The 27523-nt window shown below is 44.8% G+C and overlaps 1 protein-coding gene across 3 annotated transcripts in view; it reads left to right on the forward strand.

Moving 5' to 3' along the window:
• LOC127009693 (thyroid receptor-interacting protein 6-like) overlaps nucleotides 1-24677 on the forward strand; it is a 47481-nt gene extending 22804 nt beyond the window's left edge. For 2 of the 3 annotated variants that reach the window (XM_050883019.1, XM_050883020.1), the window contains exons 4-9: nucleotides 5027-5286; nucleotides 14988-15246; nucleotides 17249-17418; nucleotides 17630-17808; nucleotides 20152-20272; nucleotides 22214-24677. In XM_050883019.1, the coding sequence (XP_050738976.1) occupies nucleotides 5027-5286; nucleotides 14988-15246; nucleotides 17249-17418; nucleotides 17630-17808; nucleotides 20152-20272; nucleotides 22214-22345 (1121 nt within the window). In that variant the 3' untranslated portion in view covers nucleotides 22346-24677. The remainder of the gene's footprint in view (nucleotides 1-5026; nucleotides 5287-14987; nucleotides 15247-17248; nucleotides 17419-17629; nucleotides 17809-20151; nucleotides 20273-22213) is intronic. The other variant, XM_050883021.1, reaches the window with a different exon arrangement.
• Nucleotides 24678-27523: the final 2846 nt, after the last annotated feature.

Genomic DNA, 27523 nt, shown 5'->3' on the forward strand with positions numbered 1-27523 from the left:
CAGTTCTGGTGGTGGTGGGAGAGGGGGGCGGGGTCTGGGGGATCTGGTGGCATCGGTTTTGGGGTCTGATTAGGCGGCGGTGAAGGTCTTAGCTGAGGTGGTGTTCGTGGTGGGGGTTTAGGTGGTGGTAGTGATGGTGGTTTAGTTAGTAGTGTTGGCAGTGATAGGGATTGTTGTTAGTGGGGGTAGTGGTAGTGGTGACAGGGGTAGTGGTTGTTGGTGGTGGGGTCAGGGGTAGTGTTTGTTGCTGGTGGGGGCAGTGGTAGTGGTGACAGGGGTAGTGGTTGTTGCTGGTGGGGGCAGTGGTAGTGGTGACAGGGGTAGTGGTTGTTGGTGGTGGGGGCAGTGGTAGTGGTGACAGGGGTAGTGGTTGTTGGTGGTGGGGTCAGGGGTAGTGGTTGTTGGTGGTGGGGTCAGTGGTAGTAGTGACAGGGGTAGTGGTTGTTGGTGGTGGGGGCAGTGGTAGTGGTGACAGGGGTAGGGGTTGTTGTTGGTGGGGTCAGTGGTAGTAGTGACAGGGGTAGTGGTTGTTGGTGGTGGGGTCAGTGGTAGTGGTGACAGGGGTAGTGGTTGTTGGTGGTGGGGGCAGTGGTAATGGTGACAGGGGTAGTGGTTGTTGTTGGTGGTGCTAGTGGTTGTGGTTTAGGTGGTGGTAGTGATGGTGGTTTAGTTAGTACTGGTGGCAGTGATAGGGATTGTTGGTGGTGGGGTCAATGGTAGTGGTTTAGTTGGTAGTGTTGACAGTGATAGGGCTTGTTGGTGGTGGGGTCAGTGGTAGTGGTGACAGTGGTAGTGGTTGTTGGTGGTGGGGGCAGTGGTAGTGGTTTATTTTGCGGTACCTAGTGGTGGTGGAGGAGCCCTGGTTATGATGGTCCACAGCCAGCAGCCTCAGAGCAGTCTAGGCCCCGAGGCTCAACTCAACCGCTGGATGCAAAAGAAACTGCTCAGGAGGAATGTGGGCAAGAGGCTGAGAACTTCCTACCTCTCCATTCCTCCATTCCATCCCTCCTTCCCTCCACTGTCTCTCCTTCTCTCCACTCCATCCCTCCTCACACCTCGCCGTACCGTCCACCGCTTCTTCTTTTTTTTCATAGTTTTATTTTTCTATTTTTTTCCCCGTTGGCCGTATAGAATAATGTTACGCTTGGTTTGTTTTCTCGCATGCGATCTCTCTCTCTCTCTCTCTCTCTCTCTCTCTCTCTCTCTCTCTCTCTCTCTCTCTCTCTCTCTCTCTCTCTCTCTCTCTCTCTCTCTCTCTCTCTCTCTCTCTCTCTCTCTCTCTCTCTCTCTCTCTCTCTCTCTCTCTCTCTCTCTCTCTTAATCCTTTTCCTCCTCGTAAACCTCTTGTAAACCTCTTAATCCTCTTCTAAAACTCGTAATCCTCTTCATTTTCCTCTTAATCCCCCTCCTTTTCCTCCTAACCCTCTTATAAATCTCTTAATCCTCTTCCTCCTCGTAAAGCTCTTCTAAACCTCTTAATCCTCGTCAGAAACTCATAATCCTTTTTCCATTTCCTCTTAATCATCTTTCTTTTCCTCTTAGTCGTCTTCCAAACCTCTTAATCCTCTTCCTTTTCCTCTTAATCCTCTCCTCCTCTTCGTAAACCTCTTGTAAACCTATTAATCTTTTCTAAAATTCGTAATCCTCTTCCATTTCCTCTTTATCCTCTTCTAAATTTCTTAATCCTCTTCCTCCTCCTCACGCGGGCGCGTGCATGTGTGTGGGTGTGGGTGTAGGTGGGTATGCGCCCGCGTGCGTGTATGAGTGCGTATGCATGTGTGTGGGTGTGTATAAGCCTGCGTATGCGTATGAGTGCGCATGCGCGTTTGTGTGTGTGTGTGTGTGTGTGTGTGTGTGTGTGTGTGTGTATATATACTCGTGCGCGCGCGTACGCGCACCTAGATGTAGTTTACAGGATTTGAGCTTAGCTCATATTCAACTGTAGTTTTTAATTCATGGTTGTCCTTGGCTCTAAAAACCTCTTCATCGGATCCAAGTATCAATGATTCAGTTGGGGAGGCTGAACTTCTTTATATGCTTTCTGTATTTTGTTCCCTCAATTTATGTTTACATACCATCCACTAATCCTTACCAGCAAGCCTTCCCTGTCTATATAGTCCAACCCATTTGGGAGTTTGGATGCCATGCTGTTGCTTCTTTTTTCTTGCACTGTAGGCAGCTCTGGTTTACGAAATCTCTCGTTGTATGACAGTTCTGTTATTAAGTGTGGCACCATGTTTGTTGCCACTCTTTCCAGCTTGTGTTTGGGCAAAGATTGTTGATACAACCACCCCAAAGTCTTTCCATCTTATGCTTCCCTGAGTGCCTCCTCCCCATTATACTTTCATGTGGATCTTTCCTCACTCGTTTCTAAAGCGTGACATTTATAATTTCATTTTCCACGCTTTACTCCTGTTGTTTAATTTCTCCAGATCTGTCGTTTTTTAACATTCATGTGTTCCGTATCATCTGAAAACAGATAAGCATAGCTATTCGACCCATCTGTCGTGTGTGTGTGTGCGCGCGAATGTTGAGTGCGGGTAGGAGCAGATTGTGTGTGTGTGTGTGTGCGCGCGCGAGCACGGTTGTGGATGAGCTCTCGCGCGCACGCGTGTATGGAGACGTTCTTCCCCCCCCAGGGAGAGCCTAGAAGGCTAGGCAAGTCAACGCGGCCCCGCGTACGCCCTCATTGTTTGATTAATCGTAATGGATAAACAATGACAGAACAGGGACGGTATGTGACAGAACCTGAAGGATAGTTTTGTCTCATCCCGTGTGTTAATTAGCGCCGTGAACGAGGAGTGAACCAGCCAGGCGTGCAGCAGCCAGCCATGGCACACTGCTCTGCCGCACGTGTGGCTTGCCAAGCCTCAGATTATTGTTGTCTCCGTTTTCCAGGGCATAGGGTTGCACACACACACACACACACACACACACACACACACACACACGAGTGATCAGTTTAAATCGATTCCATATCCGGAGCCAGTAATGGATACGTTTGGGATTCGTCTGCAGTTCTTGCTGAGTAAAGGTCAAGTTCAGTGCGCGTTATTTTCCTCGGTGAGGAAGCAGAGCCGACTCCGGGAATCCGGGAATGACATTATAAGTGTGTATATTCTGCGGGAAGGAGACAGGGACGGGGAGAGGAGTCAGGTGGTGCGTGGCCTTGGAGGCACCACCAACACTGCCGCCACCACCACTACACTGCTGGAGGCTGCGGTCTAAACTTTAAACCTACGCGTTGATGCTGTCACGGCACAGATGCCCTTGAAATATCGGTTTATAATAACTCGGGGATCAGCAGCACATAAAATTATCTATCCCGATTGGAACGTGCTCAACTTAATTATTCGTGTATTATTCGTGCCTCTGCTTTGGGAATAAGTTGTTCCAAGAGGAGCAGCGTGTGTGAAGGGAATGGTGTGTGGGCCCTGCGGAGTGACGTGGCTCAGGCCGTCAAGGACCCACTGAGCACCGCCGCGGCGAGCGGGTCATACACACCCGATACGCACCAGCCCAGCCTGACGTGCATGCAGCGCCTTGGCCAGCCTTATAAGGATCAGTATTTAAGGCCCTCTGGGAATAAGCTACAATAACATGAACTCTGTCTCGGACCAAATCTAAGTTTATTGCAAACGATGAAGAAGTAATAAGATTGTTATAATTATTGTTATTGTTATTATTATTATTATTATTATTATTATTATTATTATTATTATTATTATTATTATTATTATTATTATTGTTATTGTTATTATTATTATTGTTGTTGTCATTTTTCTTATTTATTTCCAAGGCTACCTTGTTATGGTATATGGGGTTCGGGGGGAGGAGGGACCAGTGGATGGCAAATGGGGTAGGGCCTATCATTATGATCATTATTATTTTTATTATTATGATGATAATGTTATCCGTTTTTCATCTGATATTCGTTATAATTGTTTGTTTGTGTGTGTGTGTGTGTGTGTGTGTGTGTGTGTGTGTGTGTGTGTGTGTGTGTTTCGTTCTCCATCACCCCGTGCAGTCACTTGCTTGCCTCGCCTCATCACCCCTGCTTCGCATGCACCCCTCACCTCTCTCCCTGCCCTTCTTATTCCCTCACCCTTCCCCGCCACACACACACACACACACACACGTCAGCCTGGGGCCACACAACACCATCCTTCCTACAATCACCCTCGGCCCCGACACCCTCCACACGGTGAAGGCTACCAAGCTCACCATCGATGACGACCTCACCGGAAGGCTCACATCACCACGGTTGTAAAGGCCGCCACCTCGCCCCTCTACCTTCTTAGGCGGCTCAAATCGCTGTATGCCCCTCCCTTTGAGCTAATACGTATTTACAAGATCTACACCCTCCCCAAACATGGAAACGTCTCGCCTGCCTTCACATCAGATTGTATCACAGCCACCCAGAGCGAATACCGGTATCTCAGGAGAGCTGAAAAGGGAGTCCGGAGGAAGATTCTTGGCACCAACACGCCCTACAGAGAGGCACTTGACATGCACTTGACAATTTCTCATGCAACCCCCCATTGCGACCTCTTGCCTCCTTCAGCCTCCCCATAACCCCCAGCCAGGCAGCCACGTAAAGCAGTGAGACCCTGCAGCGTCCTAACAGCCACGAGGGCCAGGACCACCGTTGCCAGGTTATCGTACTCAGAGCATAGTATTTACCGGTTTTAACAATAACTATAAATGAGTTTCGTTATTGGAGCCCAGAAGACAGTTTTGGTGTAGGAAGTCGGGAAATATAAGCGGCTGAGTACGACAATCTGGCAACGTTGGCCAGGACGGACATATACAAATACCGTTCCATTCCCACTCTTTTGAACATCATCACCAACTCTTTCCCCCTTCCCTCCGTGAACTTAAATTTTCTTTCCACATTACAGTCACGTATTTCAATATATTAATCAATGTTACTCCCAACAACTTATTTTCAGGTCTAATTTACCCATTACACAAATTTTACCTTTTTTCCTTAACTAATCGAGTGTTGTTATTATCTTCGCCACAGGACTCTCCCAGTACGCCACTTTCGGGCCTGACGAGGACTTCCCGCTGCCGCCCCCTGACGAAGCTCGGCCGCCCCCCTCCCCGCCCTCCCCGGTCTCTTCCTCCTACTCGGAGCTACGTCGCGCCGCCCCCTCCTCTAACGCCGCCGCCACCCACGCCCACAATGGAGCCGCCCACGCCCATCAGCAGCAACAGCAACAACAACAGCAGCAACAGCAGCCGGGGTCGAACTACGGCACCTACGCCCCTGGCTCCCACACGGTAAGTGATTGTGTGTGTGTGTGTGTGTGTGTGTGTGATAATAAGAGTCGACAGAGACGTAACAGTGTTTGGCCGACTGGACAGGCACGCGAGCCACGAGGACAGCCCGAGGGAGGGAGCCATGACTAAGCAGGTTGACACAGACGGTGGCATGCAGGCAGGCAGACGGGCGGGCGGGAGGGCAGGATGGGAGGCAGACGGGCGAGCGAACGGGCAGGTCAAGATGTTCAGCCCACCCGAAGGTTATGTGTGACGGGCATGAGAGAGAGAGAGAGAGAGAGAGAGAGACCCCCATTCCTCTCTCTCTCTCTCTCTCTCTCTCTCTCTCTCTCTTTCTCTCTCTCGTTCGTCCGCATTTCTTTTTCCAAATAGTTTTGCTCATTTTGCACCTTATTCACTTTCAGTCTGGACGATACTTAGTGAAACTGTGAACTTACATGACCTTCACTGGCCACGCAGGTCAGGCATACACTTCCCCGGCCATTTAAATACTTAGTGATTCCCCTTCCCATATTTTTTCTCTTACCTGTGGCGTTTACCATACCTCCTTTTTCCTCCCTTCCCTTCTTTTTTATCGAATTTCCGTGATCTTTCGTCCATTACGTCGGTTGCTGCACCTTCTCTTCATTCGCATTATACTCTTCGTCGTTATTCACTATGCCATGCACGGACTTTGCCAGGCGTTGCCCAGCTGTCTCGCTCACCCCGATTTACGTAACGAGAGGGAAGGAGGCACAGGGAAAAGGTGTTCTTAGTTAGCCGGGTAGATCAGGTATAGGGTGGGGGCGAGGCACTTCATACGGAGACGAGGCCTTGATGCAGTGGTTGCGTGGCTGGAGCAGACGGGTGGCTGGGGCAGGGCTGAGACAAGGGGCGCACACCTGGCCAGGTAGACAGAGGAGGGCTGCAGGTTGTAGACTCATGCCCACACCCTCCACACCGCACCACCTCGAAGCTTCCACCGAGCCCCCATGGCCCTGAGGCGGGACGGGACAGGGGTGGGCACAGCGGCAGAGGGATGAACCACCACCACCACGGGTACGGGGCGGTGGAGGGACCGCCATGTAAGGGCATCTTGGCACGCTCGCTGGTCCGGGGCAGAGAGTGGCCCTGCACGGCTATGTTTAGAGACATCTCGGGGACACCGACCCCCGGGCTCCTCTCCCAGTATCCTCCCATGTCACCCCCCCCCAGCCCACTTAGTGTTCCAGTCCGCGGAGAGGAGGACCCAGGGCTCGGTGGGTTCATTAGGGGGGTAAGGGGGAAGGCACTCGCGGCCTGACTCACCCGCCCCCCTTCCCCCACACATACCGGGAGCCAAGTTGTCATCCTAATCGGGCGCCTCCGCGGGGCACTGTAACGTCACGGCCCCGTCATCACTTTCACTGGGGCGGCGTCCAGTGAGCAGACGGGATGGGGCGTACGTCACCCATTACCTCAGCGTGCGGAGCCAATGGGCGGCGGTGCGCGGCGCAGTGGGCGGGTAGGGCAGACCATGTGGCGGGGCACCACCTGTAGTGTAGCGCCGAGGAGTGTCGCAGCTCCACCTCTGGAGTCCCGCCGCGGCCATCACCAGGTGGGTGGCAGTGGTAGTGGTGCTGGTGGCGTGACGGCGGTGGTGTGTCGAGCGCGTTGATCTCTTAGATGACAATACTGCTGATTCTTTCGCAATGGTGATGGTGCTAGTGATGTTTTGTCGGGGGGATACTGAGGGTTGTTCTGGTGCGGCTGTGTTGGTGGTGTGCTGGTGGAGCTACCGGTGATGCAGTGTTAGTGGGGTACTGGGGGTGGGTGTGTCGGAGGTGGGGGCTGCTGTGATGATGATGACTGTTGTGTGGGAAAGTGTTGGTGATGCCGGTGGTTGTGGTTCTGTTCATATCACAGTGATGGCGGTGGCGAGGGTGGCGATAATTTTTGTCGGTAGTGATCTAAATAAGATTGTTTGGTCACTGCTTGTGTGTGTGTGTGTGTGTGTGTGTGTGTGTGTGTGTGTGTGTGTTCTCTGATATTTGTTCGTGCAGTGCCTGTTGTCCCGCATTTTGTAACATTTTATGAGTTTATTGTTTAAACTTGTATGCAAATATTTGTTTGCACACTTTCGTCCGGCAAAGCATTCCATTCATCAGCTGCACTTTTTTATGTGCATTGTAGTAATAGTAGTAGTAGTAGTAGCATTTGTTGTTGTTGTTGTTGTTGTTGTTGTTGTTGTTGTGATTACGGCGGCCTTCGCCACAAACCTAATCACGAGGCACGGGACCGGAGCTTGACCTGTGCGGCTACGGCGACCCCCACCCAGCCGCAGCCGCACAGGTCAAACTCCCGTCCCGTGCCTCGTGATTGGATTTGTAGCGAAGGCCGCGGCATGATGTTGGTGGTGGCGGTGGTGGTAATTGTCTTATTGTATTATTAGCTATCATTATTATTATTATTAGTGGTAGTAGTAGTAGTAGTAGTAGTAGTAGTAGGAGGAGGAGGAGGAGGAGGAGGAGGAGGAGGCTTGGAGGGAGAAGGGGTTATGAGGAAGAAAGAGGGGGGGGGGGGGGCAGTGTGAGAGAAGCATAGTACAAGTCTGTCTCCTTATTTACCCTCCCAGCCCGCCGCGCCGCCACGCCCTTGGTGCTCCCGGCTCTTTGGGCACCAACACAGTAGTGCCTCACACACACACACATACACACACACAGCTACACTTTACCACCCTGATTGGTGTTGGCGCACTGCCGGAGGGGGCGAGTTAGTTTGATGGTGATGGTAGTGGTGGTGATGGTAGTGCTGAAGGTGGTGGTGGTGTACCGTGGAAGGGGTGAGGGTGCGGGAGGGAGTGGCCCGGGGCAGCAGGAGTCCAGCTGGGAGGATAATGAACGAGTGAACTCTGGCCAGGTCCTTCAACCTTACCTGCCCTCACTCCACTCCTTACCTTACTCCCAAACTCCCTTACTCACTAAATACCTTCCTTCCTTCACTCATTCTACTTGCTCCTTGCCCTCACGCCACTCCTTACCTTACTCCCAAACTTCTTTACTCACTGAATACCTTCCTGTCCTCTCACTCCTTACCTTACTCCCAAACTTCTTTACCCACAGAATACCTTCCTTCCCTCTCATTCCTTACCTTACTCCCAAACTTCTTTACCCACTGAATACCTTCCTTCCCTCTCATTCCTTACCTTACTCCCAAACTTCTTTACCCACTGAATACCTTCCTTCCCTTACTCCCAAACTTCTTTACCCACTGAATACCTTCCTTCCCTCACTCATTCTACTTGCTCCTTGCCCTCACTCCACTGCCTACCTTACTCCTAAACTCCCTTACTCACTAAATACCTTCCTTCCCTCTCACTCCTTACCTTACTCCCAAACTTCTTTACTCACTGAATACCTTCCTTCACACTCATTCACTCCCTCCTTACCTTACTCCCAAACTTTCCCACTCGAATATCTTCCCTACCTCTCTCACCTATTCCTTTGTTTAATCTTCTTACTCCTTTCCATCACCTCTCTCAAACCCTCATTCACTCTAACCTTACTCCCAGACTCACTCCACTTACTATACCTCCTCCCCTCCCTCATTCACCTATTCCTACGTTTAATCTACTTCCGTCTCTCCATCACCTCACTCAAACCCTCTCTCTCTCACTTATTCCTTGGTTTAATCTACTCACTCCTCTCCATTACCTCTCTCAAACTCATTCACTCCAAACCTTATTCCCAGACTCACTCCATTTACTGCCGCCTCCCCTCCCTCATTCACCTATGCCTCCGTTTAATCTTCATCACCTCACTCAAGCTCTCATTCACTCTAACCTTACTCCCAAACCCACTCCATTTGCTGTACCTCCTCCCCTCCCTCATTCACCTACTCCCAGACTCACTCCATTTACTATACCTCCTCCCCTCCCTCATTCATCTATTCCTACGTTTAATCTTCATCACCTCACTCAAACTCTCATTCATTCTGACCCTACTCCCAGACTCACTCCATTTACAACCTCCTCCCCTCCCCGTCAGTCATTCTTTCCTTACCTCAATGTCTACTTCCTTCCCTCCCTCGCTCATTGCTTTCATGTCGACAGTCAATTCCTTACTCCTTTATTGCCAAACGCACTCATTACCTTCCTTCCCTCTCACTCACTACTCCGGAACTTTCTCCTAAACTCACTTGAACCCCCCCGCTCCCCTCTCACCTGTTCCTTCACTTGTCCGGTCCCTTCCCTTCTCATTCATTCCTTCCCTCACCCCCCTCCCACCGCTGCCCTCATGTCTACTCCGTGTTTCACCTCATCCACTTCACCATAATTGCTCCCCTCCTCCTCGGCCAAGTCCTCTCAAGTACACCCCCGCGAGACGCTCCCTCCTGCTAATTCTCGCGAGTCGTAAACGAGGCCGCGTAGGGAGTGACGTGTTGCAATATAGGGAGTGTAGGAGGTGCAGGTTGTGTGTAGGTAGGTGGCGTGATGGAATAGGCTGTATACGGAAGGAGTCAAGGTTGTATAGAGTGTGTGTGTGTGTGTGTGTGTGTGTGTGTGTGTGTGTTGAAGTGTAGATATTCGCACTGGTCACAATTAAGCTACAGCGTGTACGTTGGGCATTTGTTTTATACAGATTAAGAATAAAAGGAAATACAATACTCCTTTTGTCGGGATAGGAGGGAAAGCGACTGTGATATTTGTGGTCATGACTATATTATGATGGTGGTGGTGGTGGTGGAAAAAAAGCTAACATGGGCTGTGGTGTTAATGTTGTTGGTGGTGGTTGTGGTGCATTCAAGGGGAGAAGACGTCAATTGTCGGACATGAAACGAGAACAATAACGACAGCAGCGTGATGTTTGGGGTAATGGCTGTGGAGGTGGTAATGGTGAAGGAAAGCAACTACGGTATACTAGTGGATGTTGTGGTGGTGGCTGCTGTGTTTTAAATGGAAAGGAAAGATCTCTATCGTAAGGGAGAGAGATCGGTATAGGTGAAATTAGCGCTAGATTTATGGTAATGGCTATGATGATCAAGGAGGTGGTGGTGGCTGCTGTGTTTTAAATGGAAAGGAAAGATCTCTATCGTAAGGGAGAGGAATCTGTATAAGTGAAATTAGCGCTAGATTTGTGGTAATGGCTATGGTGATCAAGGAGGTGGTGGTGGCTGCTGTGTTTTAAATGGAAAGGAAAGATCTCTGTCGTAAGGGAGAGACATCGGGATAAGTGATATTAGCGCTAGATTTATGGTAGTGGCTATGGTGATCAAGGAGGTGGTGGTGGCTGCTGTGTTTTAAATGGAAAGGAAAGATCTATATCGTAAGGGAGAGAGATCGGTATAGGTGAAATTAGCGCTAGATTTATGGTAGTGGCTATGGTGATCGAGGCTTTGGTGGTGGCTGCTGTGTTTTAAATGGAAAGGAAAGATCTATATCGTAAGGGAGAGGGGTCGGGAGTGATTTGTGGTGATGCCTATGGAGGTGGCGGTGGAAGAAAGCAGTTACAGTAGATCCGTGAATGATAATGGTGAAATTGTTGACTAAAGACCTCTGTTGACGGGAGGAAAGGGAGAACGGAAGTAACAGTGGCGTGATTGAACGGTGATTCTTATGGTAATGGTAACGGTGGTGATTGAGGAAGGCAAGCACAGTGGAGCAGATCCGTGAATGACTGCTGTGGCGGAATTGTTAACTTAAGACCTCTGTTAATGGGAAGGAAGGGGGACCGGGAGGAACAGTGGCGTGATTGAACGGTGATTCTTATGGTAATGGTAACGGTGGTGATTGAGGAAGGCAAGCACAGTGGAGCAGATCCGTGAATGACTGCTGTGGCGGAATTGTTAACTTAAGACCTCTGTTGACGGGAAGAAAGGGGGACCGGGAGGAACAATGGTGTGATTGAACGGTGATTCTTATGGTGATGGTAACGGTGGTGATGGGGTGAATGATTGTTATTGATGGAATTGTTAACCAAAGACTTCTGTCCCCGCTGCTACCGGGTTAAAGAAAAGACCTCTATTGTAGGGAGAGAAAAAAAGGAGTGACAGTGGCGTGCTGCGTTGTTTGTGGTGATGACTATAGTGGTGGTAGTGGAGGAAAACAAAAATACAGTAAAGGTATTGCTGGTAGTTTTGGCACTCGTGTGTGTTAATGACAGAAAAAAAATCTCCATTGTCGGGAAGAAAATAAGAACGGGAGTGGCCTGCAGTGGCGTGATATTCATTGTAAAGCACAGCAGACACATGGGTGGATGGTGGTAGTGGTGGATGTGGCAGATGAGTGTTGATGGAAAGCCGTGAGAGGAAGCCTTGTAATGTGGGCGGTGACCACGCCAACACCCACGCGGTGTTTATAGGGCGCTTATTTAAGCTGTAACGTCATGCCGGGTGATTAGAAGCTGTCTCCCCCTCCTCCCGTCTCCTCGTACTCGTAGTCAGCGTTCAGCGTTCTCAAGTGACAGCGTGGAGGGGCGGCAGTGGCAGGCAGATGTACGTTCACTTAAGGTTCCCGCGACTCACGATGGGGAGGCTGTGAGTGCAACAAGAGACATGGAGACGCAAACCTCAGTCCTCGCGGTCACAAACCACCAACGTACCCCGCTTGCACCTGGCCGCACGTGTGTGTGTGTGTGTGTGTGTGTGCACGCACAAACGTCAAGTATGATAAGACTGCATACCTCATTGGCATACTTATTTATGTCTGGTGTTTCTGAACAGTAATGATTTTCTCCCTCCCATCACCTCGCATGCCAAAGTACAACATGAAGTAGTATACGCAGTAAGGGGATGGTTATGGTGGTAATGGGGTACGATGTGGCGAAGGGCTCCTCCTCGCGGCTCTGCCCACCTGGCCTGACTACACTACCAAATTTGTAAGCCTGTGCCCCTTCACCTCTTGCTGCTCTTGGGGTGACCATCTGCTTCTGCTGCGATTGTTTATTTGGGCCATGAACCTTTGACATATGCACCATACATATATATATATATATATATATATATATATATATATATATATATATATATATATATATATATATATATATATATATATATATATATATATATATATATATATATATATATATATATATATATATATATATATATATATATATATATATATATATATATATATATATATATATATATATATACACACACACACACACACACACACACACACACACACACACATGGTGGTTAATTAAATATGTTGTAAATCACACATTTTAATCATCTCAACAGTTCCATCCATGATAGTTTGTTTCCTGACAAACAAGAAGAGGCCTTGTTTGAATAATGGTTTAATTCTACATTCATTCATGTGACCTCTCACCTTGCCTCTGTTTACATAGTAAGAATTGCATCACCTTCAGTCACAGTTTCATCAGCAGTAAACTTGCTGTACCACACCCCTCCAAGCCTTTTGTGATGGATAAAGTGGTGTTGTGTTGCAGTTCCAGCAGCCATATTGGTACAAGGTTAATGCTCTCATGTAGTTAACCTTATTGTTTGGCCTTTCATATGTATACCTTTTTCTTAAGCCTTTTTCTTGCAAGTTATTCCTCCTTCTCAAATATGACTGCCACACCACTTTATTTTCAAACAACTGGTAGTACTTTACTGTAACCTTTTATAATGCTGTCGTAATACAATAAATGACATTACCGTTGTGTGCAAGGAACATACATAAACCAATCGCGTAGCAAGCCATGCCTGAAAATATACTTGAAGGTAATGTGGGGGTAATGAATATTGTTGCCAGGACAGTGCTAGGGAGAAGCCTTAAACTATTCAGGAACCCCGGGTTATCTCCATTGAATCTGTATGAGGAGTAGCTCAGAATGACTTTTAAAATACTCAAGGTGATATATTTCTTTTCTCAACTTACATAGGCCTGTTTTTCACTCTTGTTATCCACAACGTGATCTCTAACAAAAAAAAATCCTTTGCTTGATTGTGCGCAAAATATTTATTTTGGGACAGTTTATTGTTTAGCAATTTTCCTCTTTTATTGCAATCGTTGTTGTTTTTTTTGTTTTTTTTCCATCTACAATCTACATCATTCCCATATTCATTCCCCTTTTTAATTATTATTATTATTATGTTATATATTTTTTTTCTTTACTTTTGCTTTACCCCTTCCACCCTATAGCACCATCTGCATGCAGGCTCTACCACAGCATTATTATTGGTCAGCCCCAGCCTACTAGTGGTGTGAGCAAGTATTTTAAAGTGGCGCCATTCTTGCTTAGCTCATGCTGCCCCCTGGAGCTCCACTGATTCTCTTGTGAAAGGTTCACTGAAGTTTGAGTTGATAAGTGTTCATTTGGACAGCTTGTGGGTTGTCTTCAGTCCTTCAGAGATGGTTAGCCCATCCACTTTGGTTAACTTGAAGCTATGAGTGGCTGAGAAATGGCTAAATATGGAACAAACATGAGACTAGCAAAACAGCATGGAATGTACATTAGTGTTTTCCTCTAATAACAATGCAGCTTCTAGAATTTTGCTTTTCACTTACATTATTGTTACCAGGTGGATTTGGTTACAAAATAAACCTGATTGCAATGGCTTCCTTCCAGGCCTGATGCTTCCCAAGAATGGAGAAGAATTACATACATTACCTTATTAGCCATCTTTACCATCACACACACTGGGGAAGAGAGAGAGACAGAGAAAGAATAAAGTACACTGTTCAGTTTTTAGACCTGGGTTATATATGGTGGATTGCCACATGTCACCATGGCCTACGGTTTACTTCAATTGGGGTTGCAAGTGTCTGTACTGAACCAGTGACACTACCCACATTTGGACGTGGGCATCCGTACCGAAGCAAATAGATAAAAAAAATTTCAGCTTGTAGCAGCAGGCAGGACAAAAATGATTCAAGGGGTAAGAAACTTGCCTTATAAGGATAGACTGAAGCATCTAAATCTACACTCTCTAGAAAGGCGAAGGTTGCGAGAAGACCTGATCGAAGTCTACAAATGGATGAAGGGCTTTAATAAAGGGGATGTCAATAGGGTTTTGGTTGTAAAAGAACCAGGTAGGACATGTAGCAATGGTTTTAAGTTAGATAAATTCAGATTCGACAGACATAGGCAAGAATTGGTTTACCAATAGGGTTTTGGATGAATGGAACAGGCTTGGCAGTCATGTTGTGGGTACCAATATCATTGATACATTCAAGAAGAGGTTGGATAAATTCATGGATTGTGAGGTAAGGTGGGGTTAGGATTACAGGAGCTGCCTTATATAGGCCAACCAGCCTCTTGCAGACTCCTTACGTTCTTATGTTCTTATGTAGATCTGCAAATCGCTACACCCCCTTGCTGACAACTCAAGTCATTGCCTTCTCATATATATGGGATTTCTTAACAAATAAACTAGTTTCTCTCGACCTATCATATTTTCCTGGTAACCCGGGACATACATAGGATGTCCTGAAAAGCAAAGAGTTTATATACCTGTTTCACTATTAAATTACCAAACATGTCCTTTACAGAAACCAAGTCTTTTACCTTTTATATACACTTTTGATTATCACTCTTATTCATTTATCTGTTCTCCAGGCATAACTGCAAGCTATTCTATTGCAGACCCTTCATGTCTCAGCTTTAAAGGCTCAATGATACCTGACCAGTTTAGCGTAGATGACATCATTTTACATAATTGTCCTTGTTAATTTTTTCATCACATCTCCATGCTTCTAAAGTCTCGGCATTTTGCCTTAACCACAGAGCTCCACATACGAGTCCATCTACGAGCCCATCACTCCAAGACCTTCAAGCCAGATGTCGAACAAGTCAGGCTACAGCAGCTTGTATGGGCCATACACCTCCCCTCAGGCTAGGGGGCTGGCCCCTGCACCCTCAAACCAGCCCCTCATCAACCCTGATAAAGTGGGAAAGGAAGCTGAAGTGGATGCCCTCACTTCTCTCCTTGTCCAGTCCATGGACAGTACCAATGACCCAGAGTTCTTTGGTGCGTATGATTCGTGTATGTGCATCCCAGTTTTGTTTTTCTCTTAGCTACTTACGTTGATCAGTACTCAGGTTGTACCATGAGTTTAACATTGTTAGGAAATATTTTATAACTTAATTAAGCAGTAGTTTTAAACATCACTTGTTTTTTCTTTTTCATTATTTTGCATGTTAGACACATCATGCATGAAAGTTCAAATTCAGTTTTTGTGTTCTTTAATAGTACCTAACACTGTAAAACTTTGCTATACAGTTGAGTTGCACTTGAAGGAAACTGATTCTGTAGCAAGTGAGTGAATAATGAATATGCTATAAAGTCAAGACTTGCTTTTTGGGTTGTAAGTTACCTTTTCCTTGCCTCAGAAATTATTTTATATGAAAAAGGAGCGTGTTTCATTTCAGTTGTGTAGTATTTCTTTGGGCATATTTTTTTTCAGTTATCCACAAATTTATTCTTCAGTGTTTATAACTACTAAAGCAACTTCCTGAATTTCTTGTCCAAGCATTTTTGGCCCACTTTAAAAGTAAAAAAATATTTATGATAGTGCAGAAGAAAGGTTGCTGAAAACCTTAAGGCGAGAGTTCGGGTGGGAACAGTGTTGCTATATCTCTGGTATATATGTATATAAGAAGTGTGGAGTGGTGGAAGAAGTGAAGCGACAGACCTTAAAGTGGTTTGGCCACATGGAGCAAATGGAGGAGAGTGAAATGACCAGAAGTGAGTGAGATAGAGGGAAGGAATGCTAGAGGACGACCTCCAGTGAAATGGAGGGATAGGGTGCAAGAGTACGTTGGGGAGAGGGGGGAAAGATCTCTGAGAAACTTTGAGCAGGCAAGGAGGGAGTGTCTGGATAGAGAAAGTTAGAAGCTCTTCTGCCGTGGCCATCCCCTGGTGGGAGCTCCTAGGAGCAGGCGTCGATGAAATGAATGAATGAATGATGAATGAATTACTTACCTTTTGAGATACGGGCCGATAAAGTTTATCAATCGATCTCACACCTGTTATAACACACTAGGTAGTGTTTTCAGGTATACTATGTGTTTTTATGATTATCTACAATCTGACTATACAATCAGATGTATTTCTAAGCATATCAGGCTCCTAGTACCCTAGTTCCTAAATGCAAGGTATTATCTCGTCAAAAAAAAAAAAAAAAAAAAAGCGAGGGGTATCAGAGTTGCGGGAGCATGAGGCGGTGGTAGTGTCGGGTTCAACATGCTGTCTTTTTGCGTCCTTGCTCTTCCAGGCGTCCCTCCTCTGCTTAATCTTTTTAGATCCCATGGCTGACAGCAGGCAAAAAGCAGGATACAGTGGGTAAATAACATGCGGTGTAGCGGTATCAAGTATCGGCAAGTGAAAGGCGGGCGGCATCCGTCCCCTTTCAGCTACACAGGCACTGATTTCATTATGTATAGTGCCCAGCCATCAGCCCACGCTCTCACACTCACCCAGGGTTGCCAGACTTTCCTGGAAATCAATAGATGTATGCTAACTTTGCTGGTTTTTCTTATATAAATGTTTTAGTATGACTTTCTACAAATAACAAAACATCTGTCAAGTGGGTATTGGGGGGGGAAACCTGCTACCCAGACGCTCGCCTTAAAAGTATTCATGCAAGGGAAAAATCATTCTCTGAACTGTCTCTGATATTTCCTTTATTGTGTGAATTCTTTTAGTAGTATTGTGGATTTTTCTGTACTATACCGTAGTTCTTTGTAAGCCTACAGTGTATTCATAAAGTTCCATCAAAATCCTTGCATGGAAATTTTATTTTTAGTTTTGTTTTGTGAAATAGTTAATGCTTATGATCACAGATTTTGAACCCTATTCATACATCAAAGACCACTTTTCTACAAATATCATTATTTAACAAGATCTGAAGTAATATGGTTTCATGGGTCTTTAATGTATTTGTAAAATGTCTTGCATTCTGTTTTCTAAATATGGCTTTAGCAATAGTGTTAGTTAGTCATTGTCAGCTTCGACTTTCCATCGCTTTTTGTCCTTCCTCCTGCAGGTATCTGCACACGCTGTGGAGAGAAGGTGGTGGGAGAAGGCACAGGCTGCACGGCCATGGAGCAGGTTTACCACATCAAGTGTTTTGTGTGTATTGTTTGTCATCTCCAACTGCAGGGAAAACCTTTCTATGCATTGGACTCCAAACCCTACTGTGAAGATTGTTATTTGGTAAGTTCCTCAGCATTTTATTGGATCAACATTCACAGTAGAATGTGAATGTTTATTATACACAAATATATTACTAGACTAACCTTGTTGATTGAAAATATCTTATGAAAGGCAGATTTTATATGAAACATTTACCCTTCAGAAAAGTCACAGACTTATCAGTCATTTTGATATATAACCAACCATTGATGTACAATATATAATTTTGCAGAACACTTTGGAAAAATGCTGTGTGTGTACAAAACCCATCTTGGACCGCATCCTGCGCGCCACAGGCAAGCCCTACCATCCTCAGTGCTTCACCTGTGTTGAGTGCCACAAGTCCCTTGATGGTATTCCCTTCACAGTTGATGCTTCAAACCAAATCCATTGTATTGATGACTTCCACAAGTAAGAGACCAACATATGTTTCCAGTTTCCAGTAGTAGTGTGTTGCTTGAGTGATGTGATTTTTTTCTGGGATCAATTATTTGTTCATAATTCTTTTAAATGGGTGTTTCATTCACAGCCAGTGGTTGTTTTCTGTATTCTAATTTGCAACTTTGTTAAACACCTCATACTTTTTTGCTGTATACTTAATGTTTTGGGAGCACATAACTATTCCTTTAAAAATACATTGAGAGTTAATTTTTAAAACTTAATCCGATTACATTGCAATATGTCCACTCTGCCTATCCTTAACCCCTTCAACACGAGGACGTGTATACTGCGTCCTTGCGTGCCCGGTACCATATCCGAGAACGCGTATACTGCGTCCTGGCTCGCTTTAGCCAATATACAAGTTATTTTATCTATATTTATGCTTACATCTCAAAATTATCAATTAATTTATGTTTCTTTATGTGCACCATTAATTCTGCATGTTTTCATATATAATACGTGATGATTGTGTTGAGTTTATGGCTGAAAACTTGTTATATTCAATAGCGACATTTGAAATATGGCGCGTGCGGCGATCCCGGATACAGCGCGGCACACTGTATTGGCCCGGCCGTAGTGAGTTTCTTTATGTGCACCATTTAATTCTGCATGTTTTCATATATAATACATGATGATTATGTTGAGTTTATGGCTGAAAACTTGTCATATTCAATAGAGACATTTGAAATTTGGCACGCGCGGCGATCCCGGATACGGCGCGGGGCGCTGTTTTGACCCGGCCCTAGTGAAGGGGTTAAAGATTTGAAGAGCTTGACTGTCTACTCCTGAAAATGTCTATTTGAAACTGGCACTTGTATAGAGAATGATAACTATATAGTGGATTGTCAGAGTTGAAACAAACAAACAGAAAAAAAAAAAAAGAAAAAAAAAGAAAAAGAAATATTGGAAAAAATTATTAGGAAAAACTATTGTATATAACCCCGCCCCCCCCCCCAAAAAAAAAAATGTAATGTAGTGGAGGGCATGGTGGACTGTAAAAATAACAGTCATAAATGGATTAACCATTAGCAACTTAAGGTGTCCCTGCCCATTGGCTAGAGTCTAGCCAATGGGCAGGGACACTAGGTACAGTTTATGTGTAAAATTGCTCTCAGCAGTTTTTTGTAGGTCTACTGGCTTTTACAAGGGAGGGATACCAAACAATCACAAAAATTCTCTATTCACAGGGATTCGTGTCCTCTAACCCCTGTGAACAAAGAGAGGACAGGTGTATCTTGCCCGTAGCTGCTAGAGGCAAGATACACCTGTCCTCTACCAGTACCAGTCGGTACTGACACTGCAGCATTCAGTATTCTTGATGCTGACAATTCATTATACACACATACATGATTATATGCACATATACATCATCCTCTCCTTAGGAATGGCTGAATCATTCACGAGCAGAACGTGAATGTCTGGAGCATTGTCGCAGCCTCCTTTGTGCAATTGGGTGAAAATATGCGAATGTGTGAATTCACACGTAGTGAACCTGCAAATTAGGAGGACAGGTGTATACCAAACACCACAATTTACTATACCTAAGGGTTAACTCATGAGGTTTAGAGCACAAGTGTAATGAGAAACTTTAATGCCAGTTTTTATAACTGTCCCACTTTTGTTGCAGGTCAGATCATATGACAAGGTAGTCACTTAATCAACTGATATGTGGCAGTCTACAAGGGCTAATACATTTCAAATCAGTAATAAAAAAAATTCCCACACAGTATTTACATGTTGAGGATTGGTAACAAAATTATTAGTACAACTAGAGATCTACCCATCATTTGCAGGTGAATCCTTTTATGATGCAAATTCACTGTACAAGTTATTGCCTTTATCAAGGTTTTAACACCCCTTTTTGGTGTACAACAGCCAAACTTTTGTCAATGAGATATTATTTGCAAAGTAATTACGTTATAGATGAACCTTTCAAGAATCAATTCTGGGTGATAAAGGTATTTCAAGGGATGGAACTTTAGTCTCAGACTCCTTTTACATTAATGTATTTTAATGCTGCATGAAGTTGCCAAAGGATTAAAAATACATTCTTCTTGGAGAAACAAGAAGAAAGCAGAAAATAGTTTACTTGACAAGCAACTCAGAAGGAACAGAATTTATACCTGGAAGGGGGAGCAGAACAACCCTTACTCTGATTAGAACAACTCACCAAATAGCAAAGACTACTTTCTAAAGACCAGTTTTTATTTAAAAGCTTGCACCGTAAAATAAAGTTACAAGATCAAGATCATATTCATGAAAATAAATTGTATCACTTACTTTAAGTATGTAAATGAAAACTTATGTTTGCAGAAAATTTGCCCCTCGGTGCACAGTGTGTAAGGAGCCCATCATGCCAGAGCCTGGAAAGGATGAGACAGTGAGAGTTGTGGCCCTAGATCGCTCCTTCCATGTGAACTGCTACAAGTGTGAGGTAAGATGGTTAGGTTTTTTTTAGGCCTCGGGGTTATTGTTACTAGTACGAAACCAACAACCAAAACACCTCCGTTTGACACAATAGTTCCCAGATGTCCCCAGAATGAAATATACTGTATTTTGCGGTGTATAACGCTCACTTTTTTCACTCGGAAAATGCCAAAAAAGTTACCCTTCGCGGTATATGCCGAAGCTGCAAATTTTAATTGATTTGAATAATGAATAGTGTGATGCAATAGAAAAGAAAAGTGTGAATAAGCAGAAGAGAGAAGGAGGACATGCGAAGCGATAAAACCATACAGGTCACAAAAATAAGAAGACGCATCACACGTAGGAGCCGAGGCGCGGCGTGAACACGAAACACAAAACAACTCTGCCACGGTGCACCAGTCACTAGTGTGCCGGGTACCTTGGCGATGTAGGTTAAAGCGGCTATTACATGGGAATAATTTTGGCGGAGCAGGTTGCTGCCTGACGTGACTGTTCGGCGACCATGGGGCAGACTTGGCCGAATTAGTCTGGAGGTATTTTTGCTGTGTAGTGGCCCGGTCAGCTGACGTTTTCTGTGATACGTGTTCGAAACAATGGATATCCGTGGATGACTAAAGTGTTTATTGTAAACACATTTTTGTTTTTCATTGTAGAAATAACTATATCAAAACATAATATGTTTGACAAATTAATCAAGATCTATTCATTCTTGAAAGTATGTATATGGTCGCTGAAAGTCAAGATGAAGACCAAGATTGCCCATCAAATGTAGCATCCCCATGTGATTAGTTTCCTCAGTAGCTTGGCGAAAGTTACCGCCTGCACACTGCGCAGTGAGGGAATCTACGAACCAATGCTTTTGTTTACCATTCCATAGTCACAACTGCTCAGGATAACAGTGGAAATCTTTGAACACAGAGAAGGGCACAAAGCAAAGCAAAGGGACTCTTATGATCAGAATGTTTTGGCATCATCCAAAATTGTTTTTGAAAAGGAACCATTGCTTTTATTACTGATTCATATGTGATTATAAAAGTTATCGGTGATTAACCCGGTAGCAGCTATGGGCCAAATTTGTGGCTTTACTGCGCACCAGCGACGGGCCAAATTTGTGGCAACATAAACCACCCAAAATAGAGCATGCACCAATTGATCACAAATGCATTGTTATCTATTATATTTGCGTGAATGATGATTTTTCTCATTAATTCGCTTAGAGAAGCCTTTAAGAAACATGATCCCTGCAGCAACCAGGTTAAATGCATTTTGACAGCATAGATTCCACTGATTTCTTGACCTGCTAAAACCACATAAGTTGAACCATGAAAGTATAGTGAAATATGTTTTATTCATATGCACTCCTAATCTTAAATGTATTTCACGTGGCACTAACAGTACATCCAGCCATGTCATAGACAAACTTTAGTTACAAAGGTTAATTTTAATAGTTATATGCTCTACTGTGCCCCACTAAAATTGTTGTTTAAGTTGATAAATAACTAAGTAACTGGAAGCCAGTGTTCAGTAAAATACTTAATGCTTTATTTTTCTAAAATACATTCATTGCAAAGATGAAATCTGAAAAAATGGTGTAATTATACCTAAGCAAAGACGGCTTGAAAAAATTTATTTAATTTTTAAAATTGTTTGCAGCATCGAGTATTACTGAAAGCAACTTAAACTGAATGGGGTTTAAATTTTGGCCACAACAGGCAGCTGACATTCAATTTGCTCTGTAGTTCACCACTTTTTTTTTTTTTTTTTTGGGGGGATTTCTGGCAATTGAAAATGTGTCACAAAAAAAAAAAGCAATGCAAAAAAAAAATCTACCTCAAACCCATTAGCTAAGGGAATGTAAAGGAGCCAAGCAGCATTATGCTGGATGTCCTTTTACCTTATTTTGTTATTTTCAGCTCTAAATTAATATACATCTCTCCCTTCTCTGCAGGATTGTGGACTGGTTTTGTCTTCTGAAGCTGAGGGGCGGGGGTGCTATCCCCTTGATGGCCATGTCCTGTGTAAAAGCTGCAATGCACGCCGAGTGCAAGCCATCACTTCTAAAGTCACCACTGATCTTTAATCACCTTACCTTTTCTATCCTTATCACCTTCAACATAACCCAGTCATCCATTACTTTAAAAACAGTCATAACTAGAGTTTCCATCAGTTTCCTTCATCACCTATTAATTTAGGATTGTACTTATTGTTCTGCGGCTATCCCCATCAATTTCCCTATGTTTGTATGTTGGCATGTGGGTGCATAACAAATGAACTGTGTTGTGCACCATAAACTGAAATTGGAATAATGTATTTAACTCAGTTTATATGGAAATTATATCAGTGCTCTTTCCGTTCATCACATTTTTCTTTTTCATAATTTATCTCATCTTTCCTTAAACATATATGCAAAAGTTCTAAAAGCTAATGGTTGCAGAGATTGAGACCTTTTATATGTATTTGTTGCTCACATTACTCATTTTCATTGAAATTGCCATAAATGATTAATATAGTAAAGGTCTTTAATGCTTAATTTAAGTATATTCTTATGTTATAATAATTGTGCAGTATCAGATTGTCATATTTTGCATGTACAGTTAATCACTACTGAAGTCCTATGTGCTGCATTAATAGTAATAGTCATTCAACACAATCATTACATTATTAGTATTTATGAGCTTCCAAGATTTGTAATGTGTGAAAGTCATAATTATACTTGGTGATAGTTACAATCATTCCTTTTCAAAAACTGATTTCAAGGAGTTATGAGTTTCATTTAATAAGGGATTTTAAATCACATTTTCTTTGAAAGCTGTTAGTCATGGTTTGCATGAGCTTCATGGGATAGACCTACTATCCATGAAACTTAGTTTAATAAGAAAAAAATTGCATTACTTGACATACATTCATATTGATGAATGAGGTGGTGCAAGAGCTTCATCTTTCTCACTGTACATAGTATCCTCTCCCTTCTGTAGCAGTCGTAACTCAGAAAATCAGTGTTTAAATAGTATAAGAATCAACACAAACTTGTCTGCCAGGATGGTAGTGAGAGAAAGGTTAACATCAAAAACTTAAATTTCTGGATTGCTGATACCACTGTTAGTGCAAGAGTTCCATGTTCCCATTGGCAATAATGAAATACATTTTTGAGAGAAATACATTTTTGGTGCGATATAACTTTTTTTAACATTATGATCAATACAGTTATTTTAAAAATATTATTCAGAAAGCCTACTAGCTGTTAATGACTTTGCTGGACCCACTTTTGACTGAAAGGATTTCCAGAATAATTAGTTAAGTCCCTGAACTAAGGGAAATGTAATGTAATTTGGCACCAGGTGGTAGTTCTGAGTAAATGATAGTTTTCCCATCATATGTATTGTCTTCAGAATAATAAAAGTATCAAGTACAAAGGCAGCCAGTAATAAAAATTATTGCTTACTGTCTTTTCTTGAGTGTTTCAGCTCTATAGTCTCTGTTGAGTCATATACATCAAGGTTGCAGCTTGTATGAACAGAGTTATTGAAGTATCATAGAAAACTTAGCTAAATGTAAACATTTCACATCCTGCACAAGTATACTGTAGTGTTACAGTTTCTTGTCTATTCCCTATACTTATACCTGTAAAGCTAATTACACCTCACACTACCCAGGTCTCATGAGGTAATATATATTACATAGCAACCATGAGTGAAATGCATTGTCACAGAACCACACAGATTTTGTATTGTGTCTCCCTGTAAATCTGTAGAGTTACATTTTTGCCTGTATATTTGTAGCTATTTTCCTTACTTTACTGTTGTGAAACTTTGGGTGCATAATCTCCTACAGCATTTGGTTATGTATGTCTAGGCTGTTCCTGGTGTTCCCATCAAAGAATATGCATGGACAGATACACACATATAAATACACACACACACACACACACACACACACACACACACACACACACACACACACACACACACACACACACACACACACACACACACACACACACACACACACACACACACACACACACACACACACACACACACACACATGCACATGCACATGCACACATCTGCATACATGTGTACACACACACACACACACACACACACACACACACACACACACACACACAATCTCTGGAGTGAGGCTGGGGTCTAGTCGAGGCTCTGTGAAGCATTGGTGAACTTTTGAGTGCCATCAAAGAGCTGCTCTGCATTCAGGGCCGTATTCCTCCATGAGTGTATACCACCCACATAATTTGTATGACTTTTGTATTATGCACATGAAAACATACTTGTTAGTACTTGGAGGTTAATGTTTATATTTCCAGGAATACATTTATAATTGCCAGAATTTATAAAGTGCATGAGACTGATATCAAGGATTATATATAAATATATATATGACTATACACACTCAGTCTTTCATTTTACTGTACATTTAGGAAAGAATTAGGGTTAGTGGATAGACTGGTGAATAAGGGGAGGGTTGGTGGATGGACTGGGGGATAGGGGAAGATTGGTGGGTGGACTGGGGGATAGGGGAAGTTTGGTGGGTGGACTGGGGGATAGGGGAAGATTGGTGGATGGACTGGGGGATAGGGGAAGGTTGGTGGATGGACTGGGGGATAGGGGAAGGTTGGTGGATGGACTGGGGGATAGGGGAAGGTTGGTGGATGGACTGGGGGATAGGGGAGGGTTGGTGGGTGGACTGGTGGATAGGGGAAGGTTGGTGGATGGACTGGGGGATAGGGGAAGGTTGGTGGATGGACTGGGGGATAGGGGAAGGTTGGTGGATGGACTGGTGGATAGGGGAAGGTTGGTGGATGGACTGGTGGATAGGGGAAGGTTGGTGGATGGACTGGTGGATAGGGGAAGGTTGGTGGATGGACTGGTGGATAGGGGAAGGTTGGTGGATGGACTGGGGGATAGGGGAAGGTTGGTGGATGGACTGGGGGATAGGGGAAGGTTGGTGGATGGAGTGGGGATAGGGGAAGGTTGGTGGATGGACTGGGGATAGGGAAGGTTGGTGGATGGATTGGTGGATAGGGGAAGGTTGGTGGATGGACTGGGGGATAGGGGAAGGTTGGTGGATGGACTGGGGGATAGGGGAAGATTGGTGGATGGACTGGGGGATAGGGGAAGGTTGGTGGATGGACTGGTGGATAGGGGAAGGTTGGTGGATGGACTGGGGGATAGGGGAAGGTTGGTGGATGGACTGGTGGATAGGGGAAGGTTGGTGGATGGACTGGGAGATAGGCGAAGGTTGCTGGATGGACGGGTGGATAGGGGAGGGTTGGTGGATGGACTGGGGGATTTGTGAAGGTTGGTGGATGGACTGGTGGATAGGTGAAGGTTGGTGGATGGACTGGGTGATAGGGGAAGGTTGGTGGATGGACTGGTGGATAGGGTAAGGTTGGTGGATGGTCTGGGGGATAGGGGAAGGTTGGTGGATGGACTGGGGGATTGGGGAAGGTTGGTGGATGGACTGGGGGATAGGGGAAGGTTGGTGGATGGACTGGGGGATAGGGGAAGGTTGGTGGATGGACTGGGGGATAGGGGAAGGTTAGTGGATGGACTGGGAGATAGGGGAAGGTTGGTGGATGGACTGGGGGATAGGGGAAGATTGGTGGATGGACTGGGGGATAGGGGAAGGTTGGTGGATGGACTGGTGGATAGGGGAAGGTTGGTACTAGATGGACTGGTGGAAAGGGGAGGTTGGTGGATGGACTGGGGGATAGGGGAAGGTTGGTGGATGGACTGGTGGATAGGGGAAGGTTGGTGGATGGACTGGTGGATAGGGGAGGGTTGGTGGGTGGACTGGTGGATAGGGGAGGGTTGGTGGGTGGACTGGTGGATAGGGGAAGGTTGGTGGGTGGACTGGTGGATAGGGAAGGGTTGGTGAATGGACTGGTGGATAGGGGAGGGTTGGTGGGTGGACTGGTGGATAGGGGAGGGTTGGTGGGTGGACTGGTGGATAGGGGAGGGTTGGTAGGTGGACTGGTGGATAGGGGAGGGTTGGTAGGTGGACTGGTGGATAGGGGAGGGTTGGTGGGTGGACTGGTGGATATAGGGGAGGGTTGGTGAGTGAACTGGTGGATATGGGAGGGTTGATGGATGGACTGGTGGATAAGGGAGGGTCAGACAATACTAAAGGGGTGGGGTGGGGGGCAGGCGATGGCTGAGTGGTTAGCGTGCCGGCGCCGCGTCTGAGAGCTCCAGGAGGGGCGCGGGTTTGAATCCTGGCCGCCGCACGGCTCAGTGACAGCTGGAATATTTCAGTCACCGCCGAGTGGTTAAAATTTACCCACATACTGCCCTGAAGACCACCCATCAACCCGCTCTAAATTACCTCTCCAAAGAGAAGCTCAAAGATGAGTTCCGGGGCGACCTGCATGGAAACTCGCCCGGAGAAACCCCCGGGTTTGGCGTCGTATGATGAGCGAGGCGACGTGCCCCTCGGCGTATGATCCCAATGACTGACATTGATTTATAATAAGAGGACTTGGTTAGTTACCTATTTCATGGGGGGTCAAGCATTCCCATAATACCCTTCCTCCATACCATAGGCCTACTCTCTCAAAGATTTTTTTTTTGTCTGTCTCTCTAGCAGCGGAACAAATTATTCATACATCACCACGAAAAAAGATATGTATAAAGGCGACATTTTCGTTTACTTTCCTAGGTGATAGAGTCTAATATGTATGTCAATTAACATAAAACAATGACAATACCGGCTGATAGCCATTTTATGTAGTGACGCTTATTACTAACATTATAAACAATTATTAGGGGCACATATGACTTATTTTACTTTTTTCTTTTTAAAGATTTTATGATTTTTGTTTTTTTGCTGGACGGGAATGCCCTGAGTCACGCCGACTGGAATCTTATGTAACTGGGATGCGCCGCTTATGGCAAGATGACAGTGTCCTCTGTATTGCTTAAACACACACACACACACACACACACACACACACACACACACACACACACACAATCGGTGTTTTCGCCTGAAATAAAAAAAAGTTGTCCATATTACCACCTCCACCCCAACATGAGTAAGGCACTTGGATCTCTAAATATTCTGAGATCAGTGGATCGAGCAAGGGCGCAGAGTAACATATCAAGACAGACAGGTAGTTAAATTCCAAATGTCAGCATGGATTTGTAGGCTATTCACAACAGCTTTTAACATCATGGTTGTTATATACTTCTGATGAACCCTCCACCCCAAATGAATTAATAGATTTGGTTTAGTA

This window comes from Eriocheir sinensis, chromosome 41 (genome assembly GCF_024679095.1).
Source record: "Eriocheir sinensis breed Jianghai 21 chromosome 41, ASM2467909v1, whole genome shotgun sequence".
Lineage (NCBI taxonomy): Eukaryota > Metazoa > Arthropoda > Malacostraca > Decapoda > Varunidae > Eriocheir > Eriocheir sinensis.